The sequence below is a fragment of the Montipora capricornis genome, chromosome 7 (assembly GCF_036669925.1).
Source record: "Montipora capricornis isolate CH-2021 chromosome 7, ASM3666992v2, whole genome shotgun sequence".
NCBI lineage: Eukaryota > Metazoa > Cnidaria > Anthozoa > Scleractinia > Acroporidae > Montipora > Montipora capricornis.
Window position 1 is genome coordinate 33,445,692 of NC_090889.1, and position 15,000 is coordinate 33,460,691.

At 38.3% G+C, this 15,000-nt stretch overlaps 1 protein-coding gene across 1 annotated transcript in view; it reads right to left on the reverse strand.

Annotated features, from left to right (window-relative positions):
- LOC138056991 (fibronectin type III domain-containing protein-like) overlaps window positions 1-15,000 on the reverse strand; it is a 53,447-nt gene that overhangs the window by 20,025 nt on the left and 18,422 nt on the right. The window contains exon 10 of the mRNA XM_068902994.1: window positions 1,193-1,377. Coding sequence (XP_068759095.1) covers window positions 1,193-1,377 — 185 coding nt within the window. The remainder of the gene's footprint in view (window positions 1-1,192; window positions 1,378-15,000) is intronic.

Genomic DNA, 15,000 nt, shown 5'->3' on the forward strand with positions numbered 1-15,000 from the left:
GTTAAACTTTCCAAGAATCTCTGAGTCGGGGAACATGGCGTGCTTGTGTCACTTAAAATGCCTTTGATTAATTAAACTGCGTCAAATATGTATCTGCGTCGAGTATGTTTGTATCTTCACTACAAGGACTTTATGCAGAGTTCATTACTTTTGATACCTTGGGACCTTTCGTTTTAGTTACGACTCCCTCAATAGGGATTTTCTTTCCTACTCAAGACAGTGTCACTATACATGTAAAAGCGGTAGACCTTTTTCACGGGTAAAGGGAAAGGGGTAAAGGGTAACGGGTAAAAGGGTAAAGGGTGTCGGAATCCGTATATTAGCACCACGCAAGGTAAAACCTTCTACCTAACCCATGAGTCCACTCTGGGAACTGAATCTTCGGTTTCTTTGATGTACCATGATCAAAGATCAAGATCCTTTTTCGGATCATCCCAAAGTAACGCCAATTTTCGAGTTGGTTTTCGCCTCTTTTTTGAAACCGAATCCTCTTGTAAAACCATTGGAATGGTAATGGTTGATGAGCATTTTTATCGAATTCATTTGAATGGTTTCGCTAAAAGATTTGTTTTGAAGCGAAGCAAAACAACACGTCAGAAATTGTAACGCACTTGGTAATTAGCCATGTTTTTGTCACTTCAATTACATCTTGTTGGATACTACTTGGTTTGCTGACCACCCAGGAAACCTCGTATTGTTGACATTTTTCTTGCATTCTTTCTTCGATTTCATGCCTTTAGTTTACCAAAGAAGATAAGATAGTATTGTTTTAAAACTTCTTTCATTCTTTTTTTCGCATGGTCACCGTAGGTAGCTTGCTTTCGTCAGCTTGGAGTATTTTTCTCTTGAATATTAAATCTTAACCAGTCTGTGCTTAGTTTCATCGATCAAAATTACATGGACGAAATGAAAGCAACAAGGTAATATCACTCATGGTAATTCTTTGGTCGCGGGATAGGTTGTTGAAAATTGAAGAAATAAAACAAATGCTGGAGTTTAATCCGACATGACAACCATTAGATAGAAATCTATACCCTTCACCATTTACCCTTTACCCGTGGAAAAGTTCTTCCGCTATAAAAGCGTACAGTCTATAATGTGATGGACACAAATATGCAGGTCTGAAGGTTTCCAGGTCTGAAATCTGTATATATTTGCCTCACAACATATGATCCTCGTATCACTTACTTACCCCTCTTGATGCCAGGAACCCCATCGCTGTAGCAATCTGTTTTGAAAATGAGACCAGGTCGTATGTGCGCAACTGTGCTACCTCTCCTTCTCCGTGATAGTATTTGTCAGCAATGCCGCGGCTTTTTCTCAAATACCCCAGTAGATCTCCACAGTGCAAGTATTCCATGATCAAAATTGGGTGTACTGTGTGGTAGAAATGGTCGTTCGACGTTGTGTATTTATTACTGCAAGCTAGGCCTCATCACCGGACAGCAATAACAACGAAATAATATTTAATAATAATAATAGTAATAATAATAATAATAATAATATTAATAGTGTACACGTTCCATGATGAGATCATAAAATACACTCAAAATAAAATATCAAATATATTAAGAAGTTAAGACGATAAAAGTGTAAATATATACATGGCAATGAAGAAAGGCCTTCCAAATTGTTAACAATAGTTAACAATGGCTAACGTCCATTACGTGGATACGCATGAATTTTATGAAGAAAGCACTGTTACTCCCCTCATCTAAATAAGTTATTTTGCTTTATTTCATATGAGGGAGCTCTAAATCCCCTTGCTAAATAGATTACCTTAACATAGTTATTCTTAGCTATTATTTCAACTCTTTGAATTTTGATTTTGTAGTTGTTTTTCACGATGATCTTGTCCCTACCATACAACAGAATATCACGAGTCAGTTTTGGTTATGTGAAACATTGCTGTATTCTAAGCTTCTTAGTTGCCGCTAGACACGTACAATGGGCCATTTTAATTTTGTTTGCTCAATGATAGGCCTTTCCCGATTGTGCTGAGCACCTTTTGAGCGATTTTTTGAGTTTGGAGCTCTATTTTGCATTTTGAGCACCCTTAAGCACTTTTTCGCACTTTGGGCAACATTTGAGCAATATTTCCCACATTCCAAGCAAATTTCGAGCAACATATGTCTTCTAAAACATTTTAAAGTAAAAACTGTGTATCTCTTATAACGAGAATCGTGTTCCAGGTCATAAATTTGAATAACTAATGATGTTGTCAAGAATAAAAGACCGTTGTCATGGAAAGGCACGTGGGCTTATCCTTACTGAGCGTGAGAACAGAAGTTTCTGATTGGGTGATGTATCATTTGTGTGTCATCTCAAATGTCTAAATCATCTGATGTCTAGCCTTTACGCTGAATTTATTTACAATTCGCAATCGGCTTTAGTTTTTTACTAGCACAAATGGAAGCACTAAATCAGTCGGAAAACAATAGCACTGAAGACGAAGAAGTGATTGATCCAATTACAAAAAAAAAATAAATAAATAAATGGAGCATCCCTAAGTGCTCCAGAAAGTGCTTCGATAGCACGAAAGCAAAAACTTCCGATCAACGAGGGGAGGAAAAAGCAAAGGAGAAGCGTAAAAACCACCAATGTGAGTACATGGGACCGTCTCAAAGAGTACCCAAACCAACACTTTGCCGTGGTAAAACGAAAGCTTAGATGTAACGCCTGCAGCGAAGTTCTCAGTGATAAGAAAAGTTCTATTGAAAGACACACCAAATCAAAGAAACATGAGAAGGGCCTGGCTGATTGATATTCAGAGAAATAAATCAGAACAGCAGTCCATCAAAGAATGCCTGCAGAGGGGGGCTAAACGGGAAAATGCAAGTGGATCAACGTTGCCTTCAGATATACAACTGTATCGGTATGAGCTTGTCGAGTCTGCTCTGTCGGGAGGAGTTGCGCTATCGAAAGTGGATCATGTGCTATGCGTCCCTTTCTCGAGAAAAATGGCCACAGGCTAACCAGTAGTGCCCACCTTAGTGAGCTTATACCTGCTGTACTGGATAAAGAAAAGGAGACTTTAAAAGAGGAGCTAAAGGTTGCAAAGGAGGCTTCTGTCACTTTTGACGGCGCGGCCATGTTACGTGAGGCGTTGGCGATCGTAGTGCGCTAGTACAGGAAGATTTGAAGCAGAGTCAGCGACTTATACGTCTGGAGGTGCTCGCAAAGGTACTTAAGGAGAGCAGTTGGCTCAAAGGTTGATGTCATGTTTGGCTGTGGACTATAATTTTGGTCCGGGGGCAATCATTGGAGGGATGCGAGATAGTGCATCAGTGAATGGAACTGCCTTGAGACAACTGAAGTTCTTTTATGCAGACCGTTTTGACGTTGTATGCTTTTCTCACACTTTAGACAATGTTGGCTCTCCTTTTGAATTTCAAGTCTTGGATTCGTTTATCCGCTTTTGGATAAGTTTCTTTTCCCACAGTTACAATGCCAGGCTTGCTTGGAGAGAGAAAACTGGGCAGTCAATTCGTACCTTCAGTGACACACGGTGGTGGAGTAAATGGGAGGTGCTGAGTTAAGCAAGTGTTGGACTTGTTTGGGGCTGTCGAGCCTTTCCTTCGCGAGAACGAGGAAATTTGTCTAGCAAATCGTGGGCATCTCCTGGAAATATTTGATGATCCCCAAAGCTGTCAAGACCTACGTTTGGAGTTGGCTACTGTTATCGATGCCGAAGTGCATTTTGTAAATGCCACCTATTACCTACAAGGGGACAGGCCTTTAATTTTTTCTTGCTACGAGCATCTTTCAGCTGTTGCACAGGCTGTAGCAGTCGATCACTACCCTAATACCGAGGCGGTTGCTCGTCCAACGGCAACGTTGCCATCTACAATCAGTTAATGGCAGAAGCAAAGGCTTGTATTCGGCCAGGACTGAACTTTTACCAGCACAAATTAAGCGTACAGTTTCGTGACACAGTAAGAGCTTTTAAAGCAGCACGATTCTGTTGCCCTGTACAAGTGCAAGCCCTACGTCCGACAGCAGCATCACTGGAAGAACTAAGGAATTTCCCTTTCCTCAACAATGACGCCACAATAGCGAATCTAGCGCAAGAGCTTCCTCTGTATATCGCTGCAGCTGATGGGGTCAACGTCGCATGCGAGGAGGACAAAGTCACTTGGTGGGCTGCTTACAGAGATACCCTTCCACACTGGTGTGCACTTGTCAAGAAACTACTGCTGATTCAACCAAGTTCTGCTGCGATTGAAAGGGTTTTCAGTCTCCTTGCAAGTGCATTTACGTCACAGCAAGACTCTGCTCTGCAAGATTACCTGGAAGCGTCTGTCATGCTACGATACAATAAGGAAAAAAGTTTCTATCAATGTTATACGAATACTCTAAATTGACAGAAGTCAGAGCCTTGAAATTTTATTATGCACGTGATAAAGCATTGTTACGTTTGTCGTTCCGTGTGAAGTAACTTGAAAAATATTTTTGTTCTATATTCTATCAACCTTTCATAACAACCTGTCGAATAACACTTCGCAAAATAGATTGTTAATTACTTCTGTAAAAATTGACATATATTTCCGAAAAGCTTAGAGGTAACTGTTCACAACTTTTAGCACTTTTTGAGCACTATTTTGAGATTTTGAGCAGTTTTTTAACACTTTTTGGTCATTTTTGCCAGCATTTTTTTAGGATTTTACAAGCGCAATCGGGAAAGGCCTACTCAGTGACCTGGCCTATGAATGGCTGCGAGGCTGCCAGGTGAGCTTGTATTGATACAGACCTCCCTGCTTTTATCATGTAAATTATGTTGTTCTAGTTCGAATTAGTCTACATTAGCATTAGAATATCACAAATTGGCTTGTATTAAAACAGGGTCACATGCAGCCTCGCTTCCATTCTCAGGCCAGCTGCAACTGTAAAATGGTCTATTTCGATTAATTGAGATTTGGTTGTCCGATATAGTGTTGAAAGATTGTTTCAGACTTGAAGAAGTACGCCTATTTCCTTTCCACACACCCTTCCTCCCTTCCCTTACTCGTTCTGTTTGCTCAGCGCTCATCCACTTTGTAACTTTTTTTTTGCTGCTTTCAACATATTTCTGCTTCAAAACTTCAAGAGTGCGTTTGCTGAAATACACCTGCATTGCCTGCAAGATGCGTTACGGTTTCTTGTAAGTGATATATTACAGTACAAATGAATTTCAGTACAAATTGCTCAACAGATGTCTTGTAACAAATGCTTTTTTGTTCAAAGTTGGACTTGCATCGACTCGAGGATGTTCCTTTTGTGGAGATATGGACGAATCCCTCGAGCACCTTATTACATCTTGTCATTATTCAAAACATTTTTGGACTGGTTTGATAAACAAGGGATTGAAATCGCTCATCTCTGCGATAAAGGTATAATGCTTGGTATTGTAAGGTGTGACGATGAATTATTTGTAAACCACGTTATATTAGTTGCCAAACAGTACTTATATTATTGTAGACAAAAAAGTTTTTTACCTTCAATTAGAGTGTTAGATTCCAAAATTAAAATGATTTACCAACTTGAAACAATTATAGCCAAATCTAATAATAAAATGTCAGCTCACAATATGAAATGGGGCAAATACAAAGTACAATAATGTGCAATGGTACCACTGCTGTACGTACATGTGAGAAAAAATTATTTACAATTTAAAAAAGATGATGAGGAGGTGTATGTGTAAGTGAGAGTAGTGTGTAGTAAAATTGTATGTAAAACTGGAAATCGATAAATACCATTAAAATACAAAAAAAATGCGCGAGAAATTGCAGGAACATAGAACAGCATTTGTCCTCGGCAAGTGTCAAATTTCTGTGGCTTAGACAAATCCACGATCCCTCCGGTGTATCTCCAGCTCTCGACAACGCTTTATCGACCCTCCTGAGCTGCTGTTCTCAACACTTTTTTTCCTGTCCGCGTTCTCGCTTCTTTTATACATCTTCTTCGGGTGGTCACGCTCAGTGACAACGACAGTAAACAAATCACAGCAGCGACAAGCTTTCTTATGTCGACCGTTTTAACACTAAGAACTTTTTTAGTAAAGGTCAAAAACATTTAGTGAACTCGGAGAATAAAGAAAATTTATCAAACTATCGACTGTTAAAAGGAAAACCTTCCGTTTGCAGCACTTCGCTTCACTTTAGCAAATTAATCACTTAATCACTGTCATTCAATCTTTTTTTCGCGTAACAACGGTTCTGCAATGGTTTCAATGAAATTTGCGCTGGAAATTTTCGCGGCTGGCCACCGGGTACGAGTGCATTGCGCATGCTCGTGCGTTTGACCGCGGTTAATTCGCGATGCCTTGAATAAAATATTCCCGGTTGTTGAGAAAGGTCTGGCACTATTTTATAAAGACTGTTGATCAGAAGAAATTGCTTATCGACTTTGTGTTTGCTGTATTGAAAATTTCAAAATGGCGGCTCGACCACGCGAATGAAGAATGTACATAGAAGAAGCTCTTGCTGAAATTTTATATACGTCTGTAACCAAACCAATAGTCCTGTAAAAATCCAAGATGACCGCCAGCGATTGAGGGAGGTGGGCTAAAATCAGTTTTTGTTGGTATGTGATTCTTAAAACCATTTAAAATGCTTAATAAAGGTGAACATTAATAATTTAAATGAGAAGTTGCTATTTTAAAGACAAATTTAAAATCTCATTAAAAATTCAATATGGCGGCCGGTTGGAGGGGGTGTTTGGCTGTGGTAGGGAAAGGGTTAATTAATGTTCACTATAACTGTGGTGTTCAATGAGTACAATTTTACTAAGTTGTATTTAGATCAATCCAGGAAGGGTTTCCTCCGATAGGAGTGAATTTAGCACTGATGATGATGATGAATTTAGGTCAAGACAGTTAAAGCAGTCGCTCATGGAATGACTGTTGTCGTGTGGTTAAATGTAGCTTTACTTTCCTTCATTGAGAGCGATTGTGCAACGTTTGCGATGGAAATAGGACTTTGAAAAGACCTAAACCCCTTAAGTTCCTTCTTCGTCTTGCCTAAGGAGCAAGGGTGGCACAGTTGGTTAGTACGCGGCCTGTGGTGCAAGAGAACCTGAGTTCGATCCCCGGATCTCACATCCTTGTTTCGACTTCTTTCCTTTCAGTGTAGCCTAAGTAGCTTTAAATATCCTTAAAACGGAGCACTGATGGAAAGAAGGGGGTAAAATGAGCGCACCGTTGGCTTCCTGGGAGAGTACTCTCTAGAGAGTAAAGAAACTTTCGACATTAAATAAGGTGTACCTTTACCTTTACCTTCTTTTCTCAATACGTCTTGAGCATTCCGTCACAAGTCACGAAACACTTCCCCTCACACCATCATCCTTTTGTCCAATTCACAATTATGTCTCTCCTTCAGGCCTGACGAGTTGTCTAGCCAACAAGGTGCTATAATTGCCACGCAAAATTGTATAAAGGACATACGCTTATGGATGGAACACGACAAACTCCTCAATTATGAAAGAAGGGAATTTCTTATCATAGGAATCCGACAACAGTAATCTAAAGTTAATATTTCTTCGATTACCGTGGGCAACTCTGATGTAATGAGATCGTCATTTGTGAAGAATCTCGATGTTTTTATTGATAACAAGCTGTCGATGAACTCACACATAAACAAAATTTGTAATACAACATTCTATTATCTTCATAGCATGAAGCGAATAAGAAAACATTTATCGGGTAACTCCACGGAGATCTTATTTCATGCGTTTGTGTCAAGCCGATTAGATTACTGCAACAGCTTACTCTATGGACTGCCACAGGCACAAATTGATAAGATACAAAGAGCTCAGAATGCAGCTGCAAGACTAATTTTCAAGCAACCGAAGTTCAGCCACATCATACCAGCCTTATATCAGCTTCACTGGCTTCCAATTAAGTACCGCATTTAATTCAAAATTCTGCTCTTTACCTTTTCACGGCATGGCACCCGATTACATCTGTAAAGTGATCAGTCGAAAATCATCAACTAGATATTCGCTCAGATGCAGCTAAAGAATTATGCTTGAGATTCCTAGTGGCAAGACCCTCTCAACACTTGGAGGAAGAACATTTTGTTATGCAGCCCCGAAGCTCTGGAACAATCTGCCCTGTAACATATTTAGCCTCGACTTACTCTGACGTTTTAAGTGCCCCCTCAAAACATATCTTTTTAAACAAGCTTTTAATTTGTAAAACTTATATAATTTATTTCGTCAAATATTTATTGTTTACTTTGTAATTCTTCTTATTATTTATTCATTTATTTATTTTCAATCTGAACTGCTTGCAAATTTCATTTATTTTTAATCATTTTATCAAATTGTAAGGCGCATTCGATCATGTTTAGCCTGAAAAATGCGCCATATAATTTCCAATTATTATTATTATCATCATTATTATTATTATTATTATTATTATTATTATTTCTAGAATGCAATAAATTTGGTCTTAATATTTGTCCTCCTTCAGTTTAATTCACTCAGTGCAAAACAGTTCTCCGCAATTCCTTAAAAGAGTCACGGAATGATTCCCTAAAAGATCTCTGGAAGTCGTCAAGCAGTCACACCAATATACAATACGATTTGTTCAAATCCACCAAGGAAGTTCTTAAAGACTTCCGTTCTAATTAAGAAGACAAACTGTAACACCACTTAACATCTCAAGGTTTCTTTTTTACAAATGTTATCAAGCACTCATCGTCATCTGTTGGGTCGTCTGCCCAGTCTAATCTACCCAAGAACATCTACAATTTTACCATTCGCTACATCAACAACTCCCTTCCTACACGTACGAATATGACAAGATGGGGATTTTCACAAAGTCCTGATTGCTCCTTTTGCCTTAACCCTGAGTCACTCCTCCATATTGTCGCTGGTTGTCAACATTACCTTGATCGCTTCACCTAGAGACACGACTCAATTCTCAACTTCATTGCCAACTCACTTCAACCTGTAATTAATGATCGCTCTTCACTCTGTGCTTATGTCAATGGCTTTCCGAGTCCTTCAATTATAACTGGTGAAAGTTATCGTCCAGATCTGCTTTCCTAATACAGTCCAAGTGCCTATATATTCTAGAACTAACTGTTGGTTTCGAATCTAACCTTAAAAACAATGCAGTACGCAAAAAAGAAAAATACATGAACGTGGTCAAAGACATGAGAAGTAAATTACAGATGTGTTAAATTTGTAAACCTTTCCATGAGCTCCCTTGGTGTTCTCTCCAACGAATGCTCTACGTTCTTAGAAATGATGAATGACATTGGCATTGACAAAACGCAACAACACTATATAATCAAAAAATGATAAGTCTAGCCATTGAAGCGACATATTTTATCTTCTGTCGTAGAAATAAGACTTGGGATAGCCCAGACTTAATAAAACCGTATTATTTAATTCATTTGTAAATACAGTATACAAGTATATCACTCAATTTCAAGTAGCCAGTTGTTAATTGCCTATACGTAGATAGATTTACAACTGTATTCCAAGACAAATAAAGTTTCCATTATTATCATCATCATAATCATCAATCTTTATTTAAACACGAAATCTTATCATAAAAATGGTCTTCCTAGGAGTCGTGTAAAAAATTACAAAGAGTAAATTATCTATATCATCAGAACAACATTACATTAACTAACAAACTAATTAACTAGCCTTCAGTAAAAACCTATGTAATAAAAATTTCTCTAATTTACACTACACTAAAAATCATCTTTCCCAATTAGTGCGGTTTTAAACTTTAAATGGTAGGTGTCTGATTGCCGAAGTCTGGTTCCACAGAACAGACCCTCTGTAGTACAGGCTACCTTTTGCATATTCCGTTCTTGGTCTGGAGACAGTAATTTATCTCAGAGTTTCTAAGATTGTGTGTGTGTACGGTTGATGTGTTGGTAAAAATCCGCCTCAGGTACAATGGGGAAAGATTATTGTGGGTTTTATACATAATCACAGCCAGTTGTTTAAGTCTTTTGTTTTCCAAACTTTCCCAGCCAAGCTCATCCGACGTATTCGGCTGTTTGTCATCATCAGGGTTAAAAAAGACCGTCCGCATGCATCCATGCATATGTATCTTGTGTAATTCCCGTTGGGAAAAGTTTGGAAACATAAGAAATAACTTGTTTGTTTAGACTGGAGCGGAATTGTTGGATCATTATCTCCTCGACGATCCTACGTTTGTGGAATGTTTGTTCTGAAAAGAGAACGCGCCAAGTGAAAAGATGTGATGGGTTTTCACATCCGAACCTGCAAATCACCTGCGTGAAAACCCATTGCATTTTTTCATATCAATCAGTTTACAGGTGGAAATTACTGAATAATTAGCGATATGTCAGGTCTGTTCGGGGGTATAGTTCTATCAGTGTTGACTGGCATGTCCCACATGATGGTGAGGTTGTTGTCTTTTATATGCATCACAGTCTCTGGTGCGTGTTGGTACCATTTGTCTGTAATCTTGAGATCATGATCTTTGCAGATACTCCAATGGAGATATGCTGCAGCATTGTTGTGCCTGGTGATGTACTCTGTTTTGGCTGAGACCTCACATCCAGATGCAATATGGTCCACTGTCTCTTCACGTTGCGAACACATTCTGCATTTGCTCTCCACTTGCTGGCCACATATCACTTTCTGAAAGTTTCTGGTGTTTATTGCTTGATCTTGAGCTGCCATAAGTAGTCCCTCTGTTTCTCCTTTCAGATTGCTTGACAACCATTTGTTGGTGGTGATTGTGTCTACGTGGGGCTTCTCTAGGATCTTGGGATATTGGCCATGCAGAGCTTTGGCTTTCCACTTTTCTTCTTTCATTGATTTCATCTTAGACTTGAATATGTGTTTCAGGGCCAGAGCATTTTCTGAGGCTGATTTAACTTCTCTGTTCTCAAACTCTGGCATTGTTATGTCCCTTTTGAACTTAGTAGCATTCTTGATTATTGAATTTATGGCTTTAGATCGATCGTGTTCAAGCAACTGTTTTGGATAATCAAGTCCTATTGTTGCTGTTTTGAATGCTGTTTCTACACTCAATCAAGCCCCTTCCTCCATCTTTTCTTGGAATGTACAGCCTTTTCACATGTGCTTTAGGGTGTAACATCTTCTGCATGTTCAATGGTTTGCGTGTTTTTGTGTCAATCTTCTTCAATTCTGAGATTCTCCCGTCTATGATGCCAAAACTGTATTGCACAACTGGGACTGCAAGACTATTGATAGCTTCCATGTTGTTTCTTCCATTGAGCTCAGTTGTTAGGCTCGATCTTACTCTCCTATTATATTCTCTTCGTATCTTCTCTTTCATTTTGCTGTGCTGGATACCATCACTTTCATCCACACCCAGGTATTTGTATACTCCTTCCTGGTCCAACTCTTGTACTTCTGGGTCAACATCTATTACTATGGTTCCAGTTGAGGTCAGTTTACCTTCCTTGAAACTGGCTTTGGCACATTTCTCAAGTCCAAATTCCATACCGATATCATCACTGCACTGTTTCACTACTTTCAGTTCTCCAATTTGTTCTTGCTCGTTCTTGATGTACAGTTTTAGGTCATCCATATAAAACAGATTGCTAATTGGGGCACTTGTGTTTGAGATCTTGTAACCATATCCAGATGTAGCTAGCTCAGATGTTAAAGGCACAAGTGCTAGGCAAAATAGCAGGGGTGAGAATGAGTCTCCTTGAAAGATCCCTCTTTTGATCTTGATCTGATCTGTTGTGTTAAATCCATTGTTGTAAAATAGCTTCATTGTAGTTTTCCAGTTGCTCATTGAGGCTTCCATAAACTTAATTAGTTTTTCATTAAATCTGTAAATCTGTAAGGTCTTTAGTATCCAACCATGAGGGACACTATCATAGGCTTTTCGGTAATCTATCCCAGCCATACTCAAGTTCTTTTTCTTCTTTTTGTAGTCTTCTATGATTATTTTGTTCATTGATCTTTACACCTATATGAATTCCTGGCACAACTTCTCTGTTCTTCCGGTATTATATAATTCTTTGTGATATAGGTGTAAACCTATTTGACTGATACTTGGCACAGAAGTTGGGTATAATGAAATATTTCAAAAGCCACTTTGGCTCACTTCTCTGAGTTTTAGTTTTGGAGTTACAGGGGGGTCTCATTTTTTGCCCTTTGAGCACCAAAAATCCAGCCTTCCAGGGGGCATTTTGAAAGTGTGATAAGACCCCACTGGTAACTTGTGCTGCCAAGTGAATTTGACCATGAACTCTGCTATAATAGAGATTTCAGTTTATGCATGTAACTTTGTCCTCAAGGTATTTCACAGAGAGGAGTCTGGGGCTAGATTTTGGCCAAAATTGATGTTAAAATTATAACCCAAAATAGCCATTTTTCAAAATTTCACTATATTCACCTGTCTTCTTGCATAACTTCCAAACCTATACCACTCTTTACTTTGGTCACCCAGTTATCAAAATCAGTTGAGAAAAATTTGGCTTATTATGGTTTATTGAAGTTTTTGGAACAAACACTTCATGCCCCTCTAAGGCGATGCAAAATGGAATTTTGAGCCTAATTCAGGCCATAAATAAACCAAATTGTTGACAAGAAGCCCTTATTCTGTATTTGGTAAGTGAAATTTGGTAAGTTAAAATTGATCTAAAACGGGCCTCTGATTAGCGCAACAAACACATAATTTAGCAAGTCAAAGATGATTTTATTCTTTGAAAACCTAGTAACCACCATATAACACAAATGATGATGTTCTGATGTACATATAACAATCGTTTTACAAGATGCTTAAATTTTTCTTTGATTTGTAGTCAGTTCTCGTCATATTTCCAAGCATGGAAAGTCTCCATAGATTGTCAAGCCCATTTTTTTATATTTTTACCAGATAAATTTAGCTTATCAAAAGGTTCGTTAACATATAATCTTAGTCTGACCTTGTAATAGCCTGAATAGTTGTTTTAAATACCCATCCGCAAAGGAGCATGACGTAGATTACACAGACATCTACGGGCTTCAATGAGTAGTATCGAGGTGAACTGTGATTTTCCGAGCGCTTTAGAGCTGAAAAAATGAAACCATTCATCCACGGTTAGAAGAGCTGGATAGAAAAAAGCTTGTTTTGCTTTAATAAAGAAAATAACCCCCAAAAAAGCCTTGCATTGAGATGATGCACTTGTTACTACATCAAGCTAGCTGGTCTGCCATTTTGGACTTGAAAAGTGTGGGGACTGGACCGATTTCCCTTCCAATCCTTCTCCCGTTTCGCGGGAAGTTTTTCTGTTTTTCATCAGGTGTGTTCGAAATTCTAGAAAGTGATCTGTTTCAGGATAATTTTCGATGGCGCTTGATTCCTTTGAAGGGGTAAATGACCAATGCAGTGTCACGTCATGGGCTGTGCAAGAAACAGGAATGCTTCCTTTGTTGTCTTGCGATAGTGACATGAATGCATGATTAAGCACAAGTAGAAGAGTTCAGGTGTGTCCGGGGAAGAAGAGGAAGATCTGGTGATGCCAAAGCTACAGGTGCTTTAAAATATCAGTTAGGGATCATATACACTCACAAATGCATTTATCGTGATCTAGGGGACTCTTATGACTGAAGAGAGATTTAGAGACGACGATATATCATTTACGATATTGTCGTCTCAAATTGTTTCTTTACGGCTGATTGATGCGCATGTTAATATATTGGGTCCTTAGGAAGAGCACTAAACATTCATCAAATTTGTCCAAAAGAAAAAAGTACGATTAGAATAACTTGAAGGCTGTTTTTTGTCTGCTGGAGCTGCTTGTTTACATTAAGCTTGTCACGTGCACCCGCTTATCATGCAATGCACAATTCAGTTACCGGTTTCCATTATTTACTCTTTTCGTCAAAGATCTTTGCAAACATGCTGCTTCTAAGTTTTTCGACAAAATTGACATTTTCAGGGAGAAAATGTCATTAAAACGTCGTCGCAAAATCGACTGAATTAGTTGATATTATTGGATTTGCTTGGAATAATGCATAATGAATAATGCATAATGAATAATGAACACACATATGTCGTACTTGAATGGGAACTGACTCTGAATCGTTCTGGAAGAGGACGGACGATTTGTGTATATTTGTAGAAAAATTTGTTTCATTATTTAATTAAAAAATTATTTAAAATAACGTTAACTATTCAACTAAGAGAATAATGAAAAAATATACCTAAATAAGAGTGTTATCTGCTAAAACTCTCTAAAATAAGAAAGAAAATCAAATGAAACTGACAAGATTTATATTTTCACGACGTTTCGAAGTCATCGTAACTCCATTATCAAGTGATAAATAAATAAATACAAGTGCTAGAGTTTAAATAGATGGAAAGCATAATTTACATACTAGGTGTTGTAAAGAATGTTATACAAATAACTTTGCCTTGATTGAGTCACTTTGGACATTAAGAGGTCTTTCTTTGGCCTTTCTCCAACGTTCGCAATGGTGGACAATGATAAACGTGACAAGTGGAAACACCCATCTGATGTCTTTACTAAGAATGTTATTTCCGAGGAACTTGGTCGACAAATCAAAAAGAGTACATCACTGCGCCAAGAGATCAATCAATTATACAACGAAGTCCGTGCGAATCATAGCACATTCATCTATACTTGTATCCTACGAATTATGACCATCAACGCCAGGAATTTCTACCGTGATGTCATGAAGACACAGACAAACAAGATTGCCCGGTTATTGAACCGTGATATTGACGTTGATGAACATTTACTGAACATCTCGTCGTATAAGTTAACCTTTTTTGAGAAGTTGATTTTTTGTCGTGGTTTAAAATTCTCGTTACCTCATTTTGTACAACCGATTGAAGTTAAGGCCTCATTTGAAAAACTGTACTGGAAAATCGAGCCTGATATTGCTGATGACCTAAAGGAACTAACAGCCGCATCGTTAAAGTCAATAGCTCTAAACTACATTCAACGAAAAGATTCAAAACCACCGAAGATGTTAAAAAAAGCCATCAAAAGTTTGAAAAAACGGAATGACATCATAATCACTAAGCCTGATAAGGGA